Source organism: Schizosaccharomyces japonicus, assembly GCF_000149845.2.
Source record: "Schizosaccharomyces japonicus yFS275 unplaced genomic scaffold supercont5.1, whole genome shotgun sequence".
In the NCBI taxonomy this organism is placed as follows: domain Eukaryota; kingdom Fungi; phylum Ascomycota; class Schizosaccharomycetes; order Schizosaccharomycetales; family Schizosaccharomycetaceae; genus Schizosaccharomyces; species Schizosaccharomyces japonicus.
In genome coordinates, this window is record NW_011627860.1 from 136,999 (window position 1) to 161,757 (window position 24,759).

A 24,759-nucleotide genomic window follows, 5' to 3' on the forward strand; every position below is an offset into this window, starting at 1 on the left:
AAATTGTTCCCCACAAATCCACTAAATGCTACACTTGGTAGTTAATATTCATGACCACACCAACAGCTGTCCTTTACGAACGATTATTTCGTTTATAGGCATTCCTCCATCGAGTTGTTAAACAGGCGTTCATCTTTAATTATTTAACACTAATTACGGCTTTCTCTCGTGGTATTCTGGCTGCACTTCAATTGGTTTTGTGTTACATATACCGTATTATATGCTACTTTGCTTATTCGGCTACCAACTCGGAAGTACTGCTCCTCATCTTCTCATTGTATAATATCGTTTGTTTCATTTCTTCTAGTATTTTTATCTCTGCATTATCGCCTTCTTGTTCTTACACCTCCCCGTTCTTTGATCTGTTCCTTCCCTTTTTGTTGTCTATACGATGCCCTCTTACGAATCTGAAGTTTACAAGCGAAGTCTTTCTGACATGCAGTCTCCATCTACACCAACGAAACGGCCGTGTGTACCGACAATCGATACATCACATCCAGCCGAGTTTCTGGCCAAGGACCGTTCCACGTCGTCTTCTTATCCTACATGCCCAATAGACGTTTACAACAAAAATTATCCTCTCTCATGCATGCAAACTCCAGAACATTTACGTAATTTTCAAGTTCAACTGGACTCCATTCCGTACAAATTCTGTACTGATTCCTCTGTCTCAGAAATTGAGGATGACCTTGCTATAACACTAAAACCCGTGAGCAATGTCAAGGAGTCTGGTAGCCACCATCCCTCACAAGCCCTTCGTATCGTTGGAAATTGCCAGTTATTTCCTACGAAACAAATTCAGGCGCCGCCATCCCCCGAGCAGGAAGAATTCGTCTCCAGCGAGGAAGGGCGCTTGGATGTCTCGGTTCCTTCACCAATAGCACCCATGGAACTAGTAGACATGATGTCCTGCTACTCTCGGTTGCCTTCTAGCCTACAAGCGTTTATGTTCTTAAAATTTATGAAAAATTGTGACCGACAGACGTTGAGACTATTGAATGAGCAATGCAATCTTTCTCTGAAAAGGGATCTTATTGCATCTTTGCCAGATACTTTGGTGGACAAGGTCCTACAGTGCCTGGACATTAGATCATTTTTGAATGCGCTTCTAGTTTGCAAAAACTGGGAGAGTATTTTTCGTTCGCACGTTTCTTTTTGGTATTATCAGTTTGTCAAAAATCACTTCCTTGTTGATAAGAAAGACTGGCAATTAGTATTTCCTAACAAACAACCACCGCCTTTTCTTCGAAATGAAGATATTCCTATGGACATGTATCCGTGTATTTTTAAACGGCATTATCTACATCGTCAGCGTTGGTTGCGCCCAAAGCAAAAGCCCCTTCGACTTTCCTTTCCCCGTCATGTTCACGCCGGTCATTTTGTTACTTTTCTTCAATTGCAAGGAGATCGTGTAATTACGAGTTCAGACGACGCAAGTATGAACATTTACGATGTAAACACAGGAAATTTAGTAGTTCAATTACTCGGTCATAGAGGAGGCGTCTGGGCTGTTCAAGTTTTTGGGGATACGCTCATTTCTGGCTCAGTCGATAAAACTATTCGTGTGTGGGATATGCGTACTGGAAAGTGCACTCACTTATTTCGTGGTCACACGTCTACCGTTCGGTGTTTGCAAATTTTGTTACCGGTCAAAACCATAAAAAAAGGAAGAGTGACTTATGAACCAGAATTCCCCTGCATTGTCTCTGGTTCTCGGGACTCTACAGTAAGAATTTGGAAACTTCCTCAGCCTAATGACCCACCTTACATCGCGCCTGAAGATGTCAATCCTTCCGTTGCTGAACAATCCAACCCATACCACATACGCACACTTTCGGGACATACCGGATCTGTTCATTCTATAGCGGGCTATGGTGATATTCTAGTTAGTGGAAGTTACGATTTTACTGTTCGTGTTTGGCGAGCGTCTACTGGGGAATGTCTTAATCACTTTCGTGGTCATAAAGCATATATTTATAGCGTATTATACGATCCTACACGAAATCTTTGCTTCAGTGGAAGTCTGGATAAAACGATTCGAATATGGGATATTAAAAATAATGTTTGTCTACACACCCTGGAAGGCCATACAGATCTTGTCGTCTTCTTAAATCTACAAGCCGATAAGCTTATTAGCGGTGCTTTAGATTCAACAATTCGTGAATGGGATATCAATTCCGCCAAGTGTGAAAAAGTGCTTTCAGCCAATTCCGGTCCCATCAGTTGCATGCAAAATGACGAATGTAAGGTTGTTAGCGGAAACAACGGTTCTCTAAAACTTTGGGATCTGCGAACGGGAAAGTTGGTTCGGACACTGCTTTCAGATATGACAATTATTTCTCAGGTTTGTTACGATGAAACGCGCTGCGTGGCCGCTGTACAAAGAGACAACCAGTCATTTATTGAAGTTCTAGTATATCGAGACAATTAATCATCGCGTTTTGTTTCCCAAACCTACGACGAACATGAAACTGGAAAGCTATTAGTTTGTAAAAGTCAATGAGTATAGTATGTAATTTATGTATAATATAGAGCGGAACGTATCCATTTACAATTCTTGAAGCAGAGTTGAAGAGGACGGCGAGAGCAGAGGCTAAACGAATGTTGTTGTGCTTCATGATTTGGCTTTTTGGTCTATTTGATAACGTAAAATCATGGGAAGGAATCTCCAGACCTTAAAATCTGGCCAATAATTACGCACAAATTGGATATCTGTGTTTTCGTGACACTTTCAGTCGTTAATAAAATAACAGAAGCTTGAAACGTCAAGTCTATTAACATACCTGCCAAAGCATAAAATCAGACAGACGTTTTACGCCACTAGTTCGAACCAAAATGTCGAGAGGATGGCTATCGGTAATTAAAAGACATTTTTCAAAAACTTTTTCGTCAATCTCATCCGGGGTTAGTCGACCGTCTTCAGCTTTTTTAACAAGTCGTTGCAAGGACTGAGTAATCTCATAGCGAGAAGTATAGGGGAAGCAAAGGTTTAAGGTAGCACTGGACGTACAGTTAGAACGAAAGACAGGAAAACACAAACTACCAGCAATTTCATACCCTGTATTTTTCTCTGTTCGCTTCATAATTTTCACAAATTGCTCGTGCAAGTCGTCAGGGAGGCGATCAAGATCACCGACAACTCGAATGCGAATGTTGTACTGATCAACAAGATCCCTTTCATTTGTTAGAAGTGCGGTTTCAAACACAAAAAACATTGCCTCGTACCCATGTGAGCAGATCTGTGCCAAACTAGACTTGGCAATTTCCATAATCATGTCGACCTCATATTTAGAACGCTTAAAGTTTTCCAAAGAAAAGCCGAATGCAGATACCTCTTTTACTCCAAGCCTCAAACAGACGCGTAAAAGCTAGTGTTGTTAGAAGTGAACATGTGAATGCTGTAAATAAACACGGTAATCTTCTGCGGCGAAGACCAGAGTATACGACGAAACATACATCTTTTAGCGTTTCAAAACCCAAGCTGTGACCCTCTGCAGTTTCCATTCGATGTTGCCTAGCCCACCGACGGTTTCCATCCATAACGAACCCAATGTGTTGGGGTACACTGCTACAGCGAATGATATTGACCATTAGGTCTTCGAATTTATCTTCGGCCCATTGCAAAGGGGGACAGTTCTTCAACCATTCCATAAGATTTCCCATATCGAAAACGAAGTACACTCAAAGGACGATGGACAAGACGTGAACTCAGGAGACCTCTCTTTTACCAAATCGGCTACAAGAGCTGAGCAAGTACGAACTTGCCTGAAAATGACTTTTTGGTGGTGAGTTTCCTCTGAAGACCGTGAGTACAAACGGCGCTTCAAGATGCGCAAGGTGTGAATGAAAAAAACGCTTTCAATTAGACCGATTTCTTTTGATAATTGTATATGATCTATATCAAAAATTTCCTGGGATTCTTGTAATGCTTTTAATAAAATTTTTGGGTGGCCGTAACTCGTCCGCTGTGACCACCACAAATCCTAGTCCACCCACAAAAATTGGAGGTGAAGACAAACTCTTCACAAACTCCTACCTGCCAACAGCGCTATGAGACCCTTCATTTTGCAGGGACACACCCGTCCTTTGACGCAGATTAAGTACAACCACGATGTATGAGCTTTGTTTTGCGATTTCGTTACTAACTTTGGCAGGGAGACTTGTTGTTCTCGTGTGCTAAGGATTTAATCATCAACGTTTGGTTCTCTCACAACGGAGAGCGTCTTGGTACATACGGGGGTCACACTGGTGCCATTTGGACGTGTGATATTAACAGTAAGTGAAAAACGACGTGAGAAACGAGCTTGTGAGCGGGTCTGAAGTTTTGAACGCGTCGTGGATTCTCTCGGATGGATACTTCGTGAAAAGGTTTTCGTATAAAATTTGCGAAACCACTTTGTGAAAATACGACTGTGCTCTAAACTCTCTTTCCCTTATGCTGTGCTCGCTCAATCCTCTATTTTCTGACTAACCATGTATTACAGAATCCACCACTCTAATGGCCAGTGGTGCTGCCGACAACACTATGCGTCTTTGGGACGTTAAAACCGGCAAGTGCTTGTATGTGTGGGAGTTTCCTACCGCTGTCAAGCGTGTAGAGTTCAACGAGGAGGGAAATAAGCTTCTTGCCGTTACTGAGGAGCGTATGGGTTTCACTGGTACCATTTCTGTCTTCCATGTTCCTACGGATTACAGTGATGAGAAGTTTAAGAACCCCATCTATGTTATTAAAACGCGTGAGTCCAAGGCCACTGTTGCTGGCTGGTCTTACCTCAACAAATTCATAATCGCTGGTCATGAAAATGGCTCTGTTTCTCAGTATGACGGTGCTACTGGTGAGTACATTAAAACTGTTCAAGTCCACACAGCCGGTTCCCTCATCACCGATCTTCAATTTTCCAGAGATCGCACATACTTTGTTACCTCTTGCAAGGATAGCACCGCAAAGGCTTTGGATGTCAATACCCTGGAAATCATTAAATGCTTCACTGCCGATGCTCCTCTTAACACCGCTAGTTTCACGCCCGTCCAAGACTTTGTCGTGCTCGGTGGTGGTCAGGAAGCTCGTGATGTTACTACAACTGCTGCTCGCCAAGGTAAATTCGAGGCACGTTTCTACCACACGATTTTTGAGGAGGAACTTGGTCGTGTGAAGGGTCATTTCGGTCCCATCAACACTATTGCCGTTCATCCTAAGGGCACGGGATATGCAAGTGGCGGAGAGGATGGTTACGTCCGTCTGCATGCATTTGACAAAAACTATTTCGACTTCAAGTACTCTTTGTAGATCAATTGATATGTTTGTGAGCTGTGCAATATGCGGTTAAGCAAAGAGAGTGGGTTGTGTAGTATATGCTCGCTACTTGCTTCACTTTTATTTCGTAAGCAGACATTACAAGTGCGCACCATCTACATACGGTGTAAACTTGAGGGAACCTGAGTTACTATGCAAGAAATCAAAGTGTCTACAACTATACAAGCGACACATTTTCTACTTCTTTCTTACCTTAACCTTCCAGGTGTTGGCTGTCCACTTTTCTCCCCTCAAAAACTCACCACCAAAAATTTGAGATTACTGACGATTCGGATGTGCAGAATGTCAAAGTCCTTTTGTATGCCACTGTGATGCCTCGCGTCGTGGCTTTAAACGTCGGAGAAGAGCATGGTAGGTTTCTTTTAAAAGTATCTCTAGATACAAGTTCGCCTGACTACCAATCGTTTGCCTATCGCATTATTGTACTCGATGAGACGCGTCGGTACTCGACTGTCATTCCCAATTCCGAGGAACGAGAATTTCTACCGGATCCCTCCGCAGATGAAAGCAACTTGTTCCTTCGTGCTCAAAATGCTGTAAAAAAAACTCAAGAAGAGAGCTATCTTTATTCGCAACCATTTTTGGCTACCGCTGGGCATGCTCCTTCAGCTCCAGCTCCTACGACTATTCGGTTCGTACAGTTTGGTAACAAAAAAACAAAACCATGGTATTCAGCTCCATATCCGGAAGAGTACAGTTGCTCGCGCATCCTATACATCTGCGAGTTTTGTCTCAAGTATATGAAAAGTGAATACACACTTTGTCGACATATGGTATGTGAATTTGTGTGTGTGTGTGTGTGTGTGAGAGTGTGTGTTGCATGCTTACGTTACGGGTTCTAACAACAATTGTACAGATGAAGTGCTCTTGGCGGCATCCTCCCGGAAATGAGATTTATCGTGATGGCAAGATTTCCTTGTTCGAAGTGGACGGCCAACAACAGTCGGTAAGATAATTATTTGAAGGATGTCTTTTTTTTTGGCTGTTATGTGCTAACCATATTCTCCAAGGTATACTGCCAAAACCTCTGTCTCTTGGCTAAAATGTTTCTCCATTCCAAAATGCTTTACTATGATGTTGAGCCGTTTCTATTTTATGTAATGACAACTTACGAAGACTGCAAGTACCATTTTGTGGGATACTTTAGTAAAGAAAAGCGATCCGCATCCAACTACAATGTGTCATGTATATTGACTCTCCCAACATACCAACGAAAAGGTTATGGCGCGTTTTTAATCGAGTTTAGCTACTTGCTAACACAAGTTGAACAAAAAACCGGTTCGCCAGAAAAACCATTGTCTGATTTAGGACTTGTTTCATATAGAAGCTACTGGAAAATGAGAGTCGCTCGATGTCTCCTTCAAGCAAACGGTCCATTGAGCATTGAAGAAATATCCAAGCGGACGTCTATGGATCCCAATGACATTATTTCAGCATTAGAAGCGCTCTCAATATTACAACGAAACCCACGGACGAATGAGTACGAGCTACATATCCGCCAAGACGAGCTGCAAGCCGTCTGTAATAAATGGGATCGTAAACATCAGCAACGAGTGCATCCAAATTTACTACGGTGGACACCATACATTGGCGAAGCGAAAATTAATGATCTGCTGCAGCACGAAAGTACTCTCGTTCCAGCAGTGAAAAACTGCAACCTAAACGAAGCTTCAACAGAAGAAGAATCTCGAGAAAAACTTAATTCTAATACGTATTCATCATGACTTTAATTCAATTAAGGGTTCATCATCTTCTTATGATTGCTTTGCCTGCTGTTGCTCCATGTTAATAACATCTCCCAGAACTCCAGACAGACTCATGGAGTAGAGGTTAAGAGTTGAAAACAGTGTGTCACATCCAGCAATACTATCGTTCAAAATATCCTGAACTTCTTTCGCTTGCATTTTCTGGCGAAAAAGTTCTTCAACATTCTCTCTCATGCTTTCGTTCAGTGAATTAAGTAATTCTTGCTGATTTTTCTCAAATGCGTCTTCCCCTGACCAGTCCAATTCAAACAAATGTTTACCAGCATTTACAGGCAGTGTGTCCAGAGTAATTCTTGATTTTGCATTGTACAAATGCTCCAGAGTTTGGGTTGATTGAAAATGGGGTTCGATGCCTTGTTTATTTTGTGCAGAATAATTTAGAGAAGAAGGTTTATCGGAAGTTTCAACAGGAGTGTAAAAAGAGCTTGAGGAATCAGGACCTGCTGGTCCAGCCTGACTGGTTGCTTCTTGTTGTGTGTGTGCAGAGAGCGAAGGCGGTCTTCGGACAGATAGTTTTCGAGTAGGGTTTTTGGGCAGTATTAACGGAGCAGAACCTATGCCGACGCTCGAAGGTCTGCTATCATGTTTTACAGAGTCTCGATCTGCTTGTTTTGCACTAAGGGGGGAAGACTGGGCACTAGAAGCAAATGTCAAGTGCGGACGATGGGGCGACGGGAGTTCAGCGGAGGAGCGAGAACTTGGGAGCCGCTGTGCAGGTGTGTCATAGTGTGGACTTTCAATGCTTGTACTGTTTGGCGTGGTAAGCGCATCTGGTGCATTAGGCCGTGATTTGTGCCATGCTGCAGTGCGCTGGTTGGGTGTCTTAGGTGTTTCAAAACGTTTCGCACTTTTAGGAAGGGAGGCCGGGAATAAACTCGTTTTTTCGAGTTTGAACTTTTCCGAATTCAGTTTGGGGGTTGACTCACCAGAAGATGCTCCCGTGTCAAAAGACCTTCTGACGGGCGGTGGTACGGGCACTCGTACTGGCGGCAGGGTTTCTTCAATTGGAGACGATAGCCGAACAAGGTCTTCCGTACGATCAGAAGTGGGTATTGTGGTATCATGAGCTGCATCAGCTGCAGACTCAAAAGGCTCCTGCCCAGTCGAAGACTTTACAGAAGGTGAAGGAGCAATGGGAAGAGGAGCCTCATCCTCCAAGTTGGTTACTGCAGCATACTCCATGGACGGTTTCTTTGGAGTGGGAACATAAGCCGGCTCCTCGATAGAAGAAACTTGGACCTTTGAACTACCTTCCTCAGTAGCACTTTGCTCCGCCTTGGAAGAAGGAGCGGCTGCTGCTGAAGAAGCAGAAGCAGCTGCATTAGCTGACAGAGTAGCTTCTAAATTAAACACGTTTCGGTAAGCCCATTCCACCTTTTTACCTGAAGGTGTTATAACCTTTAGAGGCTTGCTCATATAAAACATGTAATTTCGGGCAATCGTATACACGAATATATTGCGCTCACGAGCATTGCGGCAGTGGAAAAGATGAGACTTATTAATTGTGAAAGAGAGATCCAGCTCTCCGTCTACAGTGACGGACTGTAACTCGAACAAGGGCCAGCTCTTGACGATTATCATTCCTGTCTTGTCATATTTGAACCGATGCAGGTACAGAACATGGGTGTCCTCATCGGTCGTGAATACAATGTATCTAGGCTTTTTCTTAGTTGAGCTACCAACAACAGAAGCAGATCGTTCCTCTTCTACAGCAAGGTAAGCCAAGACCTTTTCGCTTCCAAGTTTTTTATCGGTTTTATTGGCTGCAGGAGTTCGGATAGCACGTTCAATATCGTCTTTTACACTGCCATCAGCAGCAGCATTTAATTCCTGCATTGTACGTTGCAGAGACGGTGTAGAAGCAGCTTCAAGTGACAATAAATATGAAATCGACTGAAACCGTCAAAAAATGTGAAGTAAGAAGTGAGATTAAGTCAGTATTCGTTATGAGGCGTGAATTGAGTGTGAAGAATCGGTCTACAGATGAAACAAGGTGGTGAAGCTTGAGCAATGGCAAAAGCTGCAAGTCGGAGGGTCAAGAGTGGAACAGCAAAACCTCGCTATGAAGGAAAGACGACGTAGACGATGTAGGGGGAGGGAGCAGAGAATGAGGAAAACGTAATGAATTAGATGTATGAATGAATGGGTGAAAGTAGAAGTGTATAGGACTATGAAGAAACGGTTTTGTGAGTGAGTGAGTTAGACCCACTCTAATGGGAGATTGCTATGAAAGGCAAATCGTTTTTACGAAAGAAAGTGGGTTACTTACAACACCAATAGTGCGCAGAAGTTACATTTTTGTTAGATCTATAAACTAGTAGTGAAGTGTAAGAGTGGGAGCGAGAATGAGCAATCCACACAGTACAGAACCGAGAGGCTTATAAGCAAGTGACAGTAAGTGACAGCAAGTGACTGTGAATAGAGGGAGCATGAGGAATGGGATGCAGGGATGGTGAGTGTGTGCAGCGGTCAACGACAGAAAACCCGACTCTCTCTTAGTCAGTGCTTTAATCAATTTTTAGTCTTCGTACATGAAGGTTTACCGAAAACGTAGCAAAAATTTCGCAGCTACTTAAACGAACAGAATCAATTTCGCCTATAAGCATCGTAAAGCTGGCATCTGTAACGCAGAACAAAGCTATCGCGGGTTCCCCATCGACGTGGTCCCTAAGACTAAGCTATTACTAGCACTAAACTTGTCGCTACGGCTACTACCGTAATTGGTACTCCTACTAGTACCACCTCTAATGCCCCGTACACGCTCTCCCTTCCTCACCTCTATCAACCCTCTTATCCCCTCTGTCCGCGGGTCTCTCCCGACTGTATAAACTTCGTCAACCCCTTTTGTCCGATCGGCAATTGTCTTCAGTTGTTCTCCCATCTCCGTTCTCATTTTTCCCCGCGGAAGCATGGCTCAGACGGATTAAACTTTCCGAAAACTCCCCACCAGAAGCCGACTGACCTCACAGAGACGCGATTTATCAGCCGAAAAAGGCGAAAACTTGCCGAAAGCCGATTCGTTTGCGAAATTTCCCCACAACTAGCTCTTTGCTCTAAAAATGCCTAATATACATGCTCGTTCAAATCTCGCTACAATACTTCTCTTGACAGGAAAAGCATTCTTTATGTCTTATTGTTCCGTAAAACTCGTAACTTTTTTGTTTTTCGTTTTTTGTTTTTTTTTTGTTCTTTGTCTCGCTTTTAGGCACGCCAACGCTTATTCGTTGCCTCTTCAATTGCCGACCGTCGGTTTCCCCACAATGTGTCGCATCGTCCCATCTATTCGGCAACCCCACATGTGGTCGGCAGATGGATAAACTCTCCAGCCAATCAGCACTCCAACTTCTCAACGTGAGAGAATAAGTGGCGCATTTTGTGGGACTACGCGAACATGACACATCACAACGTTAGATGTCTTGAATCCCGTGATCAGGCATATGAATAAGCTTCCCCACCATTCACAACTTCAATTTTACCAAACACCTGTTAACATCCCGTTCTTACAGCGATCCATCGTTGTCCGCGCTTTAGCGGTACTAAATTAGAGGTATACCGAACCATTGTGTGTTAACTGTCGCGTATTTTTGCCGACTAGTGCAAAATATCAGAAGATTGTTGGTCTAGACTGGCTCGTCCTCGTCTGTTTTACTGTTTACTGGTTGTTCTTCACTTGGTTTGTTGATGAACTTAACCTCCGTAGGAGTTGCTGATCTTTAGGACTTGCTGAACCTGCTAAACGTGCTACAAGCTTACTACTGTTCGTCTGCTCCTCTGACCCCTCTTCTCTGGGTGAGAAAATTGACGGATCCGTGAGTCTGTTACGATTACGAGTTTCAAGGTTATTCCTGGTGCTTCCGTTTCCGTGTACCATCCAGGACCTTGGGTTTCCGTGACTTTATTTGTGTTGGTGTTATCTACCCACCAATAGGTCGCTTCATTTCTGCTAGCTCCACCTGTCTATGACTGCTACTGTCTGTAGTTGTTATCGCCAGTAGTGTTGTAGTGTTTCCTCCCTCCGTTCCTCTGTTTCCGCATTTTTCAGAATTTGCTCGAGACTTTCGAACGGGCACTCCTCTTCATTTATCCAACCTGAGCCACTACCGATCGTCGTCGTTTTTTTACCGCCGGGTTGCTGTCCGTGCTTACAAAATGAAACGGCTGCTGTATATGGGCATTGCTGCCTTCATCATTTCAGCCGTGGTGGGTGTTCGACTATTCTTCGTGCCCATCCGGTTGATGCTGTTCGATAATTTCAAGGACGATATTATTCTTCGAGGGGATGTTGACTATGCGGCAAACGAGACTTCTCTGTGGAGCAACGAGACGCAAATTGTCCCCAAGATCATCCACCAAACGTGGAAGAACAGCGATGTTCCTGAGAAGTGGAAGGATGCGCAACGAAGTTGCCAAGATTTGCATCCCGACTATGAATACAAACTGTGGACGGATGAGGATATTCGCGCCTTCATTGCCAAGGAGTACCCTTGGTTTTTGGAGCAGTTCGACTCCTATCCCTTCGGTATCATGCGTGCTGATGTTGTCCGTTATTTTATTCTTTACCATTATGGTGGCATTTACCTGGATTTCGATGTCGGTTGCAAGCGTTCGTTGGATCCTCTGCTCAAATATCCTTCGTTCTTGCGCACAACGACTCCAGTTGGTATTAGCAACAACGTCATGACCTCCGTAAAGGGTCATCCGTTCTTCTTGATGACCATTCGTTACTTGAAGAAATATGCCTTCAACTACCACTTCCCCTACTTGACTGTCATGTACTCTACCGGTCCCCTGTTCCTGTCTGCCATTTGGCGGCTGTACCGAGACTTCCCCATTGCAAGTCCGCTTCACCGCATTCGTATCATGATGCCTGACATGTACACTGGCCAGGACTGGTCATTCTTTAACGTTTTTGAAGGTTCTTCTTGGCATGAGGAAGATGCTGGTCTTGTTTTTTGGTTACTGAGACACTGGCTTGCCCTTACAATTATTTGTAGCACAATCTTTTTGCTTCTCATTCATTTCGCTTTTGGAGATTCCTGCCGCCGCTCTAACCGCGCTGGTCGTGGTGCTGTGCATTCCCCATCACTGTCATCTGCATCATCTGCTGCGACTTATGTTGTCAATGACAAGGAAGAGCATCTGAACGTTCCGTTCATGAAGGATTACGATGAGGAAGCATCAGTCGGAGGTGGCACGGAAGTGATCTTTTCTGCGTCGAAGAAGAACACCGAATAAGGCACAAGGCAAAGCGGATTCTGAGCAACTTTTGGTTGGGATAATTTTTGTTTTGGCCGGTACCAATAGATGCGACGAGTCGCTTATCATTTCTTTTTTTCATTTCACTTGGCCAATCTTTATCATACGTGTGTACGCTTCTCTCAGAACCGCATTTGCTGTGGTTGTGCGATATGGTACAAGCACATACTTGCATCGTTTTCGTTCTTTTCCTATCCCTCAACATCACTCCGTCGCGTTTCTGCTTCGCCCTTGGTTCCCACATTCCTTTCTCGTGCGAGCGTTTATGCACCTTCTTACTCCCTTCTCTCTGCTCTGACCAAGCTTGAATCTTTCTTCGATTGGCGAGCACTGCACTGCCTACTGATGTAGAAATACCCCTATGTACGATCTTGAATGTCCTCGCTGTGTGAGTCTTCTTGGCTTCTGTTGCCGCTGATTTCTGCAGTATTTTCATTTCATTATCTATATAGAATGATCTCTGGTTGTCCCCTGTTACAAGGTGTATCTACATCATAGTCCGGTGAGCATTATTTGAGCGCATACGCATGTATTTTGTACTTTTGCTCGGCACGTTTCGTCAATGCACTGTGACAGATTTGTATTTCGGTATTTGACGACGAGTGTCCTGGTTCTTGAGCTCCCCATTTTATTTATACTTATACTATTCAATAGAGGTGTTAATCATTTTCGTGTTTCGTAATTTCTGTGGATATGCTGTGTCGTGTCTGTATTGTATCGCTTTTTATTAGCAGCGTTATGTTTACTCGTATTTAGCTTTCATTATGTCAGAGCACGTGAGCATAAAGTTCACAAGGTGTTTACTTTCTGACCTTTGGAGGCTTCCTAAGCATCTTCTCCTCTACCAATATCGTCAAAGACAACGGTTGCTGCTTGAGAGTGCGCAAACGGCTTTGATTTTGAGTCAATTCTTTAACGTAACTGTTCTGTGTGCATTTTTGCCTCTCAAACTTCAGCACATTGATCTTTTGTATCGGTCGGTCTTTGTTTGAAGAAATCCGATCGGCTTAGTCTTTGACATACTTGCGCATAACTCTCCCACGAAGTTTTATTGAACAGAGTTTAACAATTGTTTTCAACTATTTAAGATGCAGGAAACGCCACAGGTCGCTACTGCTCTTGCCGATCAAACAGTCCTTCCCGACAGTTCCGAAAAGGCAGCTTCTTGCTTGGATAATCCTCCGGAAGAGACGATATCCATCCGTTTCACTAACTTTGTTAGTGCGAATGGTCATTCTTTCAACTTTGAGCCAGTCGTTCGCACTTGGAGTAAGAAAAACAAAAACTTGCCTATTCACATCGGAAGGTATACAGACAAATACAATGGAGGAAACGTTTCCGCCGTTGTCTTCAGATCAAAGGTTGTGAGTAGGCGGCATGCTCAGGTTTTCTACGAAGGCGGCGAATGGTATGTTCAGGATTTGGGTTCCAGTTCAGGAACGTTCCTAAACCACATTCGTTTATCTCCACCTTGTGAAACTAGCAAGCCATATCACATCTCGAATAACGATATACTTCAATTGGGCGCTGATTACAGAGGAGGCGAGGAAATGCACTACCGCTGTGTTCGTGCTCGTATTGAGCTCAACAACTCATGGAGAATTAAGCTCAGTCGTTTTAATCTGGAGGAGTACAATCGTGTCCGCTCTTTAATTTCAAAAGCTACTGAGGGTTCAAAGGAAGATGCACCAGTTTCCGAATGCTGTATCTGTCTGACGCCCGTGTTGCCATGTCAAGCATTGTTTGTGGCTCCATGCTCACATACTTATCATTACTGGTGCATACATCCCACTTTACAGAAGAATCATCCATATTTTAATTGTTTCATTTGCCGAAAGTATCACGACCTGAGCACACCTGTTGAAGAAGGCGAGCTTGAACTGCGAGAACTCATGAAACATGCAACAGTCGTGGACAAATCGCCTTGAGCAACTATGCGCCACTTCTCACACGCACATTCGAATGCATTTCGTGTCATATTTTAGCAGTTCGTGGTGCTTGGGTTGGTAAATCAATTTTAGAAACGACGTTTAAATCGTCGTTTTATTTCATTCATTCATTTGTGTTCCTCGATCCTACAGAGTTTGTATTTTTCGCTGTCATGAATCCCGGCTGAATGGCTCGAAGATATCCGGTTCTCTGTTAAATTCCTCCCCTTCTCTTTATTCCGTGCATTTGCTTCTCCTTGTGTTTCTTTTGTCTCATTACGTTAATATGTTTCATGTTTTAATTTTCACATGTTTCGTGAACAATTCACCATATCACTTATTCTTCCACATTTGCTGATCTCTGCCTTCGACTGCGATGGAATGTTGAACAGCACTTTTCTTTATTCATTTGTGAACTAATTTCAGAGCGATAAGGGAGCGGGAGCGCCAAATCGTGAAGCACTCGGAAGTTGTCAAGTCATCCTTCCGTGAATCAGCCCCCCTTTCCTCAAATTTCAAGGCTCTTCTTTTGTGGATGGAAGCGACTCCTTGTATATCTCTTCAAGCATCTCTGCTATGCGACTTCGAAGTTGGGCATCTGTCATTATGGTGTTTTTAATTTCCTCCTTGGTTTGGCTATAAAAGCGTGAACTATGCATTTCAAGTCAGTATGGGTCTTAGATGCAGGCCGCAAGTGATAATGCGGCGAAACGAACCTACCGATCTATCGCACCAACGATTAAAGGTACCGCTTTGAATGAATTCTTATGTTGCAGGCTTTCATCATTTGTCAGCTCTTGTTCTGTGACTTCATGAAGCTTCTGCAAAAGGTCATCGGATTGTTTTTCCTTGAATTGTTGAAGAGCGTCCTTCCTCAATGAATCAAAGTGACCATTTTTCTTGAAGATTTCAACAAGAGCTCTATAGTCGACCTCTTCCGTTGAATTTTGTCTTTCGGCCGACGACATTTATACCACCCAGAAAAAGAGTCGTTAAGGTCGTTGTGGCGTCCGTTGAAGCAGACCTACAGTTAAATGTGGAAATAAAAAAAACTTGTATTCTTAGACAAATAGTAACGGGTGAATTGATGATGGGTTTTAATTTGAAATTGTATAATAAAACAAGATTTCATTCGCCGCTCGTTAACGTGTGGTTACACCACCAAATTTGTGTTTAGTGTGAATAATAATAAGTTATGTCTGGTAAAAGCGATTGTTGTAAACGTCTACGGCACTGGAGTTGGCTGTGTGGCCTACTCCCTTAGGGAAGCGCCGTTTATTTTAAGTATGTTAAACATAAACGCTTAGCGCCAAACTTGTTGGTAGTTTTAAAACTATGGATTATTAGGCTCTTAAATATCATGATATATACTACTCCAATTCCCTTCTAACATACTCCTATTATGTAACTAGAACACATCAGTATCTTCGTGAACTTTTTTAGTACTTAATGCTTCAAAGTACGCTGCTTCTCAGCAGATTTGACAATTTTTTGTTCCACAAGCAAACCCTTACGGCGTCGAACATCAAGCATGTACTTTTTAGCAATATTTTCCTTATCCGCAAGCTCACCAAGATCCTCAAGTTCCTCTTCAGTGGTGGGAACCCAAAATGGATCCTCGTCCAGCATTTCGAATCCATGGAACAAAAGCTGTGGACTTGCAGCTCCAGAGGTTCGTTTAAGAATGTCATCAGCAAAACCAAAAGACTCGACAACAGGTATAATGGCTGTCGTAATAAAAAAAGGCGTTCCTTCCTTCATTTCTTCTGAAACAATTTTTCCTCTTCGTTTGGCTACGACGCCATAAACTCTGCCGAGCACCTCCGTTGTTGCTTGAATATCGCAGGAATACATGGCAAGCAGCAAACGAGGTGACCATGCCATAAATCCTTCCTTAATAGCGTCACGCACATTAGAAATGACTTGACCTGGTAATTGGCCGGAAACACTAGACAAGCTCTTAGCGGCAATTTCCTCATTGTTGATGTCAACGCGCTTCACAGAAACGCGAAGCCCACACACCGGTTCAGCACAGAGAGGTCCTTGTTGAGTAGTTAACTGGAACGCGGTATTAACATACTCAACAATATCAATGGGGGCGAGTAGCTCATTATTGTCTCCAGCCTTTGGTAACTTTAAAATTTGAGTCTCGTCCACAAGAATGTTTGATCCAACACGCTTGGGACCAAATGACAGTATGTTGTTAAAATATTTCTCCCAATATAACTTCTCTTTGGGGATATCCTTAACAACATCAAAAAACTTTTCGCGGAATTCCAAAATTAGACGTTCTTCGTCTTTGTCGTGAGTTCTACGATTTATGATTCGAGAAATCAACGTAATAGTGGACTCGTTGTTTTCAAGGAAACTTGTGACCGCTTGAGGAAGAGGCGTTACGGAAATTCGTAACTGAATTAGACCAGACATGATGGTGACATTAACATCACCACGTGCCATATCTTTATCTTTGAGAGGTTTCATATCCGGTACAGCAATTGTAGTTTCACGGAATGGAACAATGGGACGGGAAGACTGAATATCAATTTTTGCGAAACGTTCACGTAAATCCTTCAAACAACGTTCCAAATGAAGCTCACCGGCTGCCTTAATAACGTGTTCACCATTGTGTTCAACTTCAATTTGTACACAAGGATCAGCCTGATTAAGCATTTCGAGACCTGTAACAAGTTTCGGCAGTTCAGCAGGATGCACAGGTTCAACGGCCACACGAACAATAGGTTCAGAAGCTGTGGTGACGCCGACAAGATTAGGACCCCGAATGCTCGAGCACAAAGTAGCAGTACGTAAAACTGCGTTTTCCAGTCCACCAATGGCAAAAACGTTACCAGCCGGAACTTCACTTAAAGCGACCAACTCACGACCCATCATCAAGTAAAGTGCTTTAACGACTATTTCCTGAACATGCTCAGTAGGATTGGCCGGGTCAAATTTGGGACCCAGCACATATAACTTTTGGCCGACTTTAATAGTTCCGCTGAAGATACGAGCAAATCCAATCAATACATCTTCGTCTTCATCCTTTTTAGGTGTTTCCTCTGTTTCAATATTCGTGTCCAAATCCTGAACAAAATCCGTAGAAGAAGATGCGGACGAAGCGTCACCGTCAATCTTCAACACCGTCATGGAATCCGAAAGCTCATCCACCTTTTTAATATTCTTTCGAGGTATTCTTCGCATTTCTTCCGCCGATAATTGTGGTGCTCGTTCCTGTGGAAGGTCTTTTTTCGAAACAGCAATCATTTTACTGATATAAGCAACAACTGGCGCTTCAGACGTATTAGAGCATGCAGTCATTGCAGTAACAACACCCTCCTCTACGCACTCAGAATGAGGTGTAGACGCGAGAATGGAAGGTACACGCTCCTTTTGAGATCTGATAGGAGAAGGAACTTTTGCAATGGCCGTCAACAAAACGGCCTTCGCAATAGGTAACCATTGTTGAAAAATAGAAAGCAGGAGATTACGAGGGTCTTTAGACTTTACGTCTCTAGGGAGAACTTTGACGCCTAAAGATTTGATGACCTTTTCAACACGCTCCAAGTTGCGGTTTAAAATAGCACAATCGTAAATTGCCCAAATGTTTTCCAACACAAACTGGACAAACATGGGCTTTAGTCTTTTTCCCTGAAGTTGCTTGTGAGTAAGTACGCGCTTTGTTTTGGGATCCAAATAATAGTCTCCCCAAAGGAATTTTGTCAAAGCACCCCTCTTAAAACCAACTTTGGTTTCATACATTTCCGAAAATTGATCAAGATAGAAAGCCCAACCATCGTAAGCACTAGCAAAAATCACATTTCCTTTTTCTGGAACAAAATAAATGTCTTCATCGCTGACGGCTTCTTCTCCATCTTTCACATTCATTAATTCACCTGTATAGAAGGTACCAATGACCGCGTTCACTTGCTCGACAAGACGCATCAAATGGTAATGAGCTTCCAGAGTCGTAAGCTTTAACTCAGTTATTAAGCGATCGAGCTTGTTTATAACTAAAACCATTTTGAGTTTGTCGATCCAAGCCTGACGAAGAACAGTAACCGTTTGACTACAGACTCCTTCGACAGCGTCAACTAGAATAAAAGCTCCATCACAGAGCCGAGATGCTGAAGATACTTCAGAACTAAAGTCCACATGACCGGGTGAGTCAATTAGATTAATTAAATAGTTGTTTTCGGTAACTCCGGTGGCAGACTTGCTAATTACATTGAAGTACAGTGAAACAGCACTTGATTTCATGGTAATACCACGAATAATTTCATCTTCACGGAAGTCCAGAAACCTGACTGTTCCTGCAAGTTTGTTGGATATGATACCATTAGATGCAAGTAAACTATCAGCTAGTGTTGTTTTTCCATGGTCCACGTGAGCCAGAAGGGTAAAATTCCGTACTCTCGCGTTATCCTTTTGTAAGGAGACGAGTTTTTCTGGGGGAATGACAGGCATTGTCTGAAATGCTGCTGTTCGCTTTCCTATAAGCTTGCACTGTCGCTAAGACTGCCCGAACTAGCTTGGCTGTAATTTTTTTGGTGGTGCATTTGAGTAGTAGTAGTCAACGCAATTAATGAACAAATAATAGAAAATAGCAGGAACAAAGGTAAAATATCGTAATAAATGTATTAAAAAGCAACTCTTTGGCGTCGTAGTAGTAGATAGTCCGTAAATTGCAGGGCTTGCTTATTTTTTCACAGTCGAACAATCTCCACATGAATATGATTGGAATTAGTATTACCATCTGTTGATATTTCTTTTGGTGCGATATTAATTCTAGCAAAAGAACCAAAGGACACACCCTTGGTTGCTTTTCCAGGATTGACCGATACTACATTCTCAACATCCTGTGGAAGCAGTTAGTAATTAACTTCAAGTATAGATGATGAAATTTATAGACGAACCTTTGCAAAATGATGAAGCTCGCTGGGAAGGATGAGTATTTTTGGTGTCACATTGATAAATTCACCCAAGGGGAGGTGTGAAATATCAAGATTTGAAGAGTTACCCTTCTCCATTGATCCGCCTGGAAAGAGTGGATAAAAGTGACGCTGTTGTATAATATTAGAAGCCAAACGAGTGAAGAGATTGGTGTGTTTTGGCGAGCGGAAAAGCTCTTCTTTAGACATATGCAACAGGATATCATTCGTTGAAATTCCAAAACGAGTGTCATTAATGGAAAAAACACTAGGATTAGGGAAGCACTTGAAGTTCTAACAAAGTTAGCAAATAAAAAAGGTAAGAATGTAAGGACAGTTGATACGTACGGAGGGTAGCTTAAGAAGGTTTGGATCAAGGGAATCTTGTGGCCATACTGGATGATCTGTGACCAATTCGTTCATATGTGGGATTAAAATGCAGGGGCAGGTAATTCGAGACAAGATTGGAGTGACAAATTGCTGAAAGATTCCTTCAACGGAATCAGCTTTGGCATTAGGGATCACGCCAATTTCAATGAACGGATGGTGTACATCGATGAAGGGTCCCATGAGAATTACAGCGTCGGGCTGCTCTTGTACAACATGCTCTACAAAAGCCCGTAAAGGTGTGTACTCAAAATTATCACGAACACACCAAGGACCGGAAGCAAGTAGTACACGGGTATTCTGAGACATTGCATCAACAGCCATGTCATCGGATGTCGGTTGAGCATCACTCGTTGCGAGAGGAAGAGGGGGGATTTTTACAAATTCAGAAGCTGTGAAGACCTTTCCACTTGGATTTGAACCTTTCAACGCAACAACTTTACCGGGAAAAATAGAGAACCCGGAGAGGTTGTCAAGTCGTAATGGGACACGACAGCCGGCTCCCAAACGTCGGGACGTTTCAAGTAGTATGCTTTGTGCATTTAAACGACCACCAGGGGCAGAAGAATCAAGTACAATTCTTCCAACCACGATAACGGTATCCTGTGTAAGTTCTCCAGGGTTCGCTAGTTCTTCGTCTTGGATTCCTAATACTTGGCACGTGAGCTCACTGAAAGCGTCAATACGATCATCCAAAACCTCTGAAGAATCTTGAAGTTTTTGGTACATGTATCTGTAGTGAAATTTTGCTGCTTCAAATTCGGGAACGATTGAGACGCTTTGTGTCGTATGCTCAGCGCGATTCAAATTTTCTGCATTATTTGGTCGGGGATGAAGAATCTCCAGAACTTTTCCGCTTTCTTTAGAAAGCTCAACAGGCTTTGATGCGGAATCCCCGACTGCATTTGGATCATTTTGAAGGGAATTTTGTTTCGTGGAAACACCTAAACTACATAGTGTTAGCAAGGTATCCTCAGTCTAAATTTCTTTCGTAACATACATGTTCCCAAGATCCATACTGGCGATGTGTTTTACTGTTTTACGCTCAACCTTTGGTTTCATTTCAGCTTTGACCTTTCGTTCCATCTGACGCTTTAAAGCTTCGGCAAACTGCTGAAAACTTTTAAGATTTACATCTGCGTCATGTCCAGTTTGGATGCACCATGACTCCCATTTGAAAAACATTTCCTGCTCGTCAATTGCACATGTTTTAAGTAATGCTTCTTTTTCGGCCGAAAGCACTGGATCATTTGGAAACTCCATTCTGTTGACTTGGAAAGTAGAGACGTTTCCAGTCCCAAAACCGCGAGTATTTCTGTGTTTTGAGCAATTCTATTGAAAGTGCTCTTTTTTGGTGTTTACATTTCAGTCACACATACATTTCACTTAATCGCGTACGCGATGAACAGAGGAAGGCTTCAGACAAAAGAGACAATAAAGATGGTATTGCAAAGACGACTACGAATAGGAAATGAATTTCCTTATTTTTCTATTTTTTATTCTCTCTTTCACTTCGCTTTTTTAGCCTTTGTTTCACTATATGAATAGATAACCAACTTGATGATCAATATAGTACAACAATCAATCAAAACAGCTCTGTACTAAATGACACTAAAACCCCTTCAGAGCTTGATAGCGTTGACTCTCTCCCAGACACGATAGTCACAGTATGCATACCGGCAGGACTATGTGCCGTAAAATAAGCACTTCTTAATATAGCTCATTTTGCGGAGATAATTCTCGCTTACATCGCAACTTAATTTCGTGAATTAAACATGGTCGAAACGCGTCTTGCTCTAGGTCGCACAGCGGCAGGAGCCCAATAGCAGCGATACTGCTTTCATTTCGCATCACCGAAGCTAAACACGTAAAGAAGACGAATAGGAGACGAAAATGAAGTAAGAAGGATAATTTTAAAACTGCATACACACTACCAGAATGCGGCTGTGAATGCCGAATATGCAATTGCTAATGTAAATGCAACTACTACCGTAAGTAACCGCACGACCCTAAAGACCCGTAACCAGTTCATCCGCTCTAACCTTCACTACACGTTGCTTACTAACACTATTCGGCATGCCATTGTTACCTTGTCAGGTTATACGTCGATAAGACTGCTGTATTAGTAACAATCCGCCCCACAAAACGGACTTTTGCGTTATTTTGTTAGCCGACAAAATGAGTAACATGTTACTCAAAATCACGGGGTGTAAAAGCCGAGGCTGTACAAGTCGCGTTTAAGCTCTTTCGATGTTGTTCTCGAAACGACATCTGGAGCCAGTCATTTCCTTTCTGCACTTCAAACCCTGAGCGCATGATGTCATCAGATACCTAAATAGTCAAATAGAAACGAAGATTTCGCTTTTCTCGGAAGAAGTTTCGTAAGATCTCTGGTGATATGCACTAACCGGCAAACTTGCGTTGCGAGGAGCCGAAAAGGCAATACTGCTTCCCCGACTGCTCATTGCCTTGATGAACAACTTGGGCAGATTACGTGCGATACTGGCAATTGTCGTTCATAGACTACGAATAATTCATTTTCAGATTTTTATCTGTGCAAGCAATTCGTATCCAGTTGCGTCATGAAAGAGGAGGAGAGTCGGTGTTGGGGGTTGCGGCTTAGCGATCGCAATTAACATGCTGGTGTCCCCTTAACCTTGTTTACAGTAACAGCGAATTACAACTCTCACATGTCCTTTTTAGCGCGGGGACGTATGACATACTTGTGACGTGTGATACCCGCGAGCAGGAGCTAGACTGATCCATCGATACATGGCTGGCAACTCAGCAACCGGCGACGCGGGTCAACCAGCTTCACAACGAGGTTGTTGACGAGAAGCGTATGGGAAATAGGGAAATGATCGAGAATTTTGAAATGCATATACATTAATAAAATACATTCATTTTGTTTGAAATTATCTGTTTGTTACATATGCATTAAAACATTACCCGTTATGCGATCCGACGGAACTACGTACGTGTTGGGTAGGCCCGAAAAACTATATAAGCCTCCATCAACCACCCTGCTGCTACACAACACACATTCATCCTTTGCCAGTTGTCACTGTGTTTTAGGTGTTTTCAGTCCTTTACGTTCACAGACTTTACTTTATAGCATCCTCCGGTTGCATTACATATTTCTTCATCTTTAACATATCGGACATTTATTCATCATGCTTATGAACAAGCTTTCCTTCTTCGCCTTCTTGGCTACTGCTATGGCTCTCTCCATCACTTCCCCCGCCCAGAGCGACGAGTGGAAGACCAACACCAAGGAGACTGTTTCCTGGTCCAAGGTCTCTACTGACAAGGACACTGCTGGTCTTTACTTGGTTAACTTTGCTACTTACCCTACCTACAGCAAGCTCTTGGCTACTGTGAGCACTGACGACGGTTCTTACACCGTTGACACCACTGACTTCCCCACTGGTAGCGACTACCAAATCAACTTGGGTAACCCCAAGTCTTCTTCTGAGATCTATGCTCAATCCCAACAATTCAACATCGTCCAAGGTGAGGCTGTTTCCAGCTCCAGCTCTGCCTCCAGCACTGAGTCTTCTACCACCTCTTCTGCTTCTAGCACCGACTCTTCTTCCGAGGCTTCTACCACCAGCTCTTCTTCTTCTAGCTCTGACTCCAGCTCCAGCAGCGTCTCTGCCACCACCACTTCCTCTGCTTCCAGCTCTGAGTCCTCTTCTGCTAGCTCCAGCAGCGCTTCCGACAGCTCCAGCAGCTCTTCTTCTGAAGGCAGCAGCAGCAGCACCACTAAGAGCTCTTCCACCAAGAGCTCCTCCAGCGCTGCCCCTACTAGCTCTGTCGCCGGTGCTCTCGTGAACGGTACTCACACCTCTTCTACCTTTGCTACCTCTACCACTGGTGCTGCTAACCGCACCAACGGTACTCACAACGTCACCATCATCTCTTCTTCTCAAGGTAGCGGTGCCTCTGGCTTGGACATCAAGTCCTTTGCTTACACCGCTCTCTTGGTTGCTGCTGCCGTTGTCATTGCCTAAGCACCTTTTGTTTTAGTCGTACTGTTTATCAAAAGGCAGCACACATCGTTGAAACGACATGTGGAGTTTAGCATCATTTGTCAGCAAATAACCCACTACGGCTTTTGCATTTTTTGAGTTTGCATTCGTGTTTATCCCGGCATTTCGTGACATTTTATTTGTAGATAGTTATAATATGATCTGCTGAGCGCTTTGTGGAAGCTTCAGACAGATTCTTCATTGTTAATAATTTACAATGGTTGACATGAATGGTAAACCACGTGCAATGCGATAGTTGTAGGGGTACGTCAGTCGGAGTATCTGCATTCTCGTGAATCTTTCTAAATTGGGCATAAGCGAAAACTTCATTACTAACCATTGAAAATCTAACGGGCCGATCCACGAGGCATGGCGGCTAACGATTACCGCTATTGTCCCTGGTGGCACAGGCGACAATTCGGATCTTGTTACTTGCGACCGTTTCGTTGTCAAAGCGGAAGCTCGGGTTCTTGATAATAAACGTCCAGACTTCGTCACAGAAACGGTATGTGTCGAGATGTCCCTTGAACGTTAAACGAGCCTTGACTTTTTCTGACAAAGCCTCTGTCATGCTTTTGTCGAACTAAACACCCATTAGTTAGTGTAAACAGCGTAAATCCGTACATTAAACAAGACTTTCATAGCCAGTTGTGGTGAAATCTTTCCCTGAGAAATTAAGTCATCCAAAGCATCAGTAAGAGAAATACTATCATTAGGTAAGCATTAATGTACTCCTGAGAGCCACAAAGCATGAAATAAAAATCGCTACACTTGAATGCTGCGCATCAATCCCTTTATTGGTGGCAATGAGTGAGGTGTTTTTTTTTCATACTTTGGGAAAGCCCATACCCAATGCTAAACCAGCCGTTAGATATCATACTTCAATAAACATTTACGAACGTACCTGCTCCTTCTGTAAAGTTCGTAATACTGAGACATTATTTACAAAATCTGACAAAAATTATGTATGTGGGGAGGATAACTTTTGTGGACACCGAAATTCACGCCCCCAGAGAAAGTCCCACTCCACCACAAATGCGGCGAAACAACGAGGACTAAGGTACTTAGAACACTTGAGTGTGTCTATGATGCTCTGGGCAACGCGAACGCGTCCTTGTGCTGAAATTTAAGTATCGTCCCGGTGAATTAGCG

The 24,759-nt window shown here is 43.2% G+C and overlaps 12 protein-coding genes across 12 annotated transcripts; 6 read left to right on the forward strand and 6 right to left on the reverse strand.

Moving 5' to 3' along the window:
* Positions 1-71: 71 nt before the first annotated feature.
* On the forward strand, positions 72-2,593 carry SJAG_02162 (F-box/WD repeat protein Pop2). The gene has a single exon (XM_002173339.2). The coding sequence runs from the start codon at positions 392-394 to the stop codon at positions 2,429-2,431; it is 2,040 nt and encodes a 679-aa protein (XP_002173375.1). The 5' UTR covers positions 72-391; the 3' UTR covers positions 2,432-2,593.
* Positions 1,940-4,019, reverse strand: SJAG_02163 (cis-prenyltransferase). Its single transcript, XM_002173340.2, has 5 exons — positions 3,457-4,019; positions 3,226-3,368; positions 3,058-3,174; positions 2,784-3,000; positions 1,940-2,728 (listed from the first exon to the last, which is right to left on the reverse strand). Exons 1-5 carry the CDS (start codon positions 3,661-3,663, stop codon positions 2,615-2,617), a joined length of 798 nt encoding a protein of 265 aa, XP_002173376.1. The 5' UTR covers positions 3,664-4,019; the 3' UTR covers positions 1,940-2,614.
* Positions 3,971-5,444, forward strand: SJAG_02164 (translation initiation factor eIF3i). Its single transcript, XM_002173341.2, has 3 exons — positions 3,971-4,113; positions 4,155-4,275; positions 4,485-5,444. The coding sequence occupies exons 1-3, from the start codon at positions 4,051-4,053 to the stop codon at positions 5,285-5,287; spliced, it is 987 nt and encodes a 328-aa protein (XP_002173377.1). The 5' UTR covers positions 3,971-4,050; the 3' UTR covers positions 5,288-5,444.
* Positions 5,396-7,661, forward strand: SJAG_02165 (histone acetyltransferase Mst2). The gene is made up of 3 exons (XM_002173342.2): positions 5,396-6,087; positions 6,171-6,260; positions 6,325-7,661. Exons 1-3 carry the CDS (start codon positions 5,626-5,628, stop codon positions 7,036-7,038), a joined length of 1,266 nt encoding a protein of 421 aa, XP_002173378.1. The 5' UTR covers positions 5,396-5,625; the 3' UTR covers positions 7,039-7,661.
* Positions 5,542-9,329, reverse strand: SJAG_02166 (hypothetical protein). The gene has a single exon (XM_002173343.2). The coding sequence runs from the start codon at positions 8,914-8,916 to the stop codon at positions 7,069-7,071; it is 1,848 nt and encodes a 615-aa protein (XP_002173379.1). The 5' UTR covers positions 8,917-9,329; the 3' UTR covers positions 5,542-7,068.
* A 1,202-nt stretch (positions 9,330-10,531) lies between these two features.
* SJAG_02168 (mannosyltransferase) lies at positions 10,532-13,018 on the forward strand. The gene has a single exon (XM_002173344.2). The coding sequence runs from the start codon at positions 11,230-11,232 to the stop codon at positions 12,313-12,315; it is 1,086 nt and encodes a 361-aa protein (XP_002173380.1). The 5' UTR covers positions 10,532-11,229; the 3' UTR covers positions 12,316-13,018.
* A 156-nt stretch (positions 13,019-13,174) lies between these two features.
* Positions 13,175-15,472, forward strand: SJAG_02169 (mitotic spindle checkpoint protein Dma1). Its single transcript, XM_002173345.2, has one exon. The coding sequence runs from the start codon at positions 13,425-13,427 to the stop codon at positions 14,262-14,264; it is 840 nt and encodes a 279-aa protein (XP_002173381.1). The 5' UTR covers positions 13,175-13,424; the 3' UTR covers positions 14,265-15,472.
* SJAG_02170 (Set1C complex subunit Shg1) lies at positions 14,642-15,634 on the reverse strand. Its single transcript, XM_002173346.2, has 2 exons — positions 14,985-15,634; positions 14,642-14,915 (listed from the first exon to the last, which is right to left on the reverse strand). The coding sequence occupies exons 1-2, from the start codon at positions 15,230-15,232 to the stop codon at positions 14,780-14,782; spliced, it is 384 nt and encodes a 127-aa protein (XP_002173382.1). The 5' UTR covers positions 15,233-15,634; the 3' UTR covers positions 14,642-14,779.
* SJAG_02171 (GTPase Ria1) lies at positions 15,581-18,808 on the reverse strand. The gene has a single exon (XM_002173347.2). It carries the CDS (start codon positions 18,723-18,725, stop codon positions 15,711-15,713), a length of 3,015 nt encoding a protein of 1,004 aa, XP_002173383.1. The 5' UTR covers positions 18,726-18,808; the 3' UTR covers positions 15,581-15,710.
* On the reverse strand, positions 18,742-21,018 carry SJAG_02172 (DNA polymerase alpha B-subunit). Its single transcript, XM_002173348.2, has 4 exons — positions 20,577-21,018; positions 19,538-20,525; positions 19,175-19,483; positions 18,742-19,117 (listed from the first exon to the last, which is right to left on the reverse strand). The coding sequence occupies exons 1-4, from the start codon at positions 20,837-20,839 to the stop codon at positions 18,965-18,967; spliced, it is 1,713 nt and encodes a 570-aa protein (XP_002173384.1). The 5' UTR covers positions 20,840-21,018; the 3' UTR covers positions 18,742-18,964.
* Positions 21,019-22,549: 1,531 nt separating this feature from the next.
* SJAG_02173 (hypothetical protein) lies at positions 22,550-23,862 on the forward strand. The gene has a single exon (XM_002173349.2). It carries the CDS (start codon positions 22,750-22,752, stop codon positions 23,587-23,589), a length of 840 nt encoding a protein of 279 aa, XP_002173385.1. The 5' UTR covers positions 22,550-22,749; the 3' UTR covers positions 23,590-23,862.
* A 52-nt stretch (positions 23,863-23,914) lies between these two features.
* Positions 23,915-24,632, reverse strand: SJAG_02174 (transcription factor TFIIA complex small subunit). The gene is made up of 4 exons (XM_002173350.2): positions 24,512-24,632; positions 24,457-24,462; positions 24,232-24,313; positions 23,915-24,190 (listed from the first exon to the last, which is right to left on the reverse strand). The coding sequence occupies exons 1-4, from the start codon at positions 24,544-24,546 to the stop codon at positions 23,984-23,986; spliced, it is 330 nt and encodes a 109-aa protein (XP_002173386.2). The 5' UTR covers positions 24,547-24,632; the 3' UTR covers positions 23,915-23,983.
* Between the last annotated feature and the right edge of the window lie 127 nt (positions 24,633-24,759).

Bases quoted from the DNA above. Each gene is read 5' to 3' on its own strand.
- SJAG_02162 (XM_002173339.2), top strand. From the start codon at position 392: ATGCCCTCTTACGAATCTGAAGTTTACAAGCGAAGTCTTTCTGACATG.
- SJAG_02163 (XM_002173340.2), bottom strand. From the start codon at position 3,663: ATGGGAAATCTTATGGAATGGTTGAAGAACTGTCCCCCTTTGCAATGG. The intron at 3,369-3,456 runs GTATGTTTCGTC...TAACAACACTAG, and splicing joins GTTTTGAAACGCTAAAAGAT to CTTTTACGCGTCTGTTTGAG. The intron at 3,175-3,225 runs GTACGAGGCAAT...AACAAATGAAAG, and splicing joins GCACAGATCTGCTCACATGG to GGATCTTGTTGATCAGTACA.
- SJAG_02164 (XM_002173341.2), top strand. From the start codon at position 4,051: ATGAGACCCTTCATTTTGCAGGGACACACCCGTCCTTTGACGCAGATT. The intron at 4,114-4,154 runs GTATGAGCTTTG...TAACTTTGGCAG, and splicing joins AGATTAAGTACAACCACGAT to GGAGACTTGTTGTTCTCGTG. The intron at 4,276-4,484 runs GTAAGTGAAAAA...CATGTATTACAG, and splicing joins TTGGACGTGTGATATTAACA to AATCCACCACTCTAATGGCC.
- SJAG_02165 (XM_002173342.2), top strand. From the start codon at position 5,626: ATGCCTCGCGTCGTGGCTTTAAACGTCGGAGAAGAGCATGGTAGGTTT. The intron at 6,088-6,170 runs GTATGTGAATTT...ACAATTGTACAG, and splicing joins ACACACTTTGTCGACATATG to ATGAAGTGCTCTTGGCGGCA. The intron at 6,261-6,324 runs GTAAGATAATTA...ATATTCTCCAAG, and splicing joins TGGACGGCCAACAACAGTCG to GTATACTGCCAAAACCTCTG.
- SJAG_02166 (XM_002173343.2), bottom strand. From the start codon at position 8,916: ATGCAGGAATTAAATGCTGCTGCTGATGGCAGTGTAAAAGACGATATT.
- SJAG_02168 (XM_002173344.2), top strand. From the start codon at position 11,230: ATGAAACGGCTGCTGTATATGGGCATTGCTGCCTTCATCATTTCAGCC.
- SJAG_02169 (XM_002173345.2), top strand. From the start codon at position 13,425: ATGCAGGAAACGCCACAGGTCGCTACTGCTCTTGCCGATCAAACAGTC.
- SJAG_02170 (XM_002173346.2), bottom strand. From the start codon at position 15,232: ATGTCGTCGGCCGAAAGACAAAATTCAACGGAAGAGGTCGACTATAGA. The intron at 14,916-14,984 runs GTAGGTTCGTTT...TGAAATGCATAG, and splicing joins ATCGTTGGTGCGATAGATCG to TTCACGCTTTTATAGCCAAA.
- SJAG_02171 (XM_002173347.2), bottom strand. From the start codon at position 18,725: ATGCCTGTCATTCCCCCAGAAAAACTCGTCTCCTTACAAAAGGATAAC.
- SJAG_02172 (XM_002173348.2), bottom strand. From the start codon at position 20,839: ATGGAGTTTCCAAATGATCCAGTGCTTTCGGCCGAAAAAGAAGCATTA. The intron at 20,526-20,576 runs GTATGTTACGAA...AACACTATGTAG, and splicing joins AGTATGGATCTTGGGAACAT to TTTAGGTGTTTCCACGAAAC. The intron at 19,484-19,537 runs GTACGTATCAAC...TAACTTTGTTAG, and splicing joins ACCTTCTTAAGCTACCCTCC to AACTTCAAGTGCTTCCCTAA.
- SJAG_02173 (XM_002173349.2), top strand. From the start codon at position 22,750: ATGCTTATGAACAAGCTTTCCTTCTTCGCCTTCTTGGCTACTGCTATG.
- SJAG_02174 (XM_002173350.2), bottom strand. From the start codon at position 24,546: ATGTCTCAGTATTACGAACTTTACAGAAGGAGCAG. The intron at 24,191-24,231 runs GTACGGATTTAC...ATGGGTGTTTAG, and splicing joins CTATGAAAGTCTTGTTTAAT to TTCGACAAAAGCATGACAGA.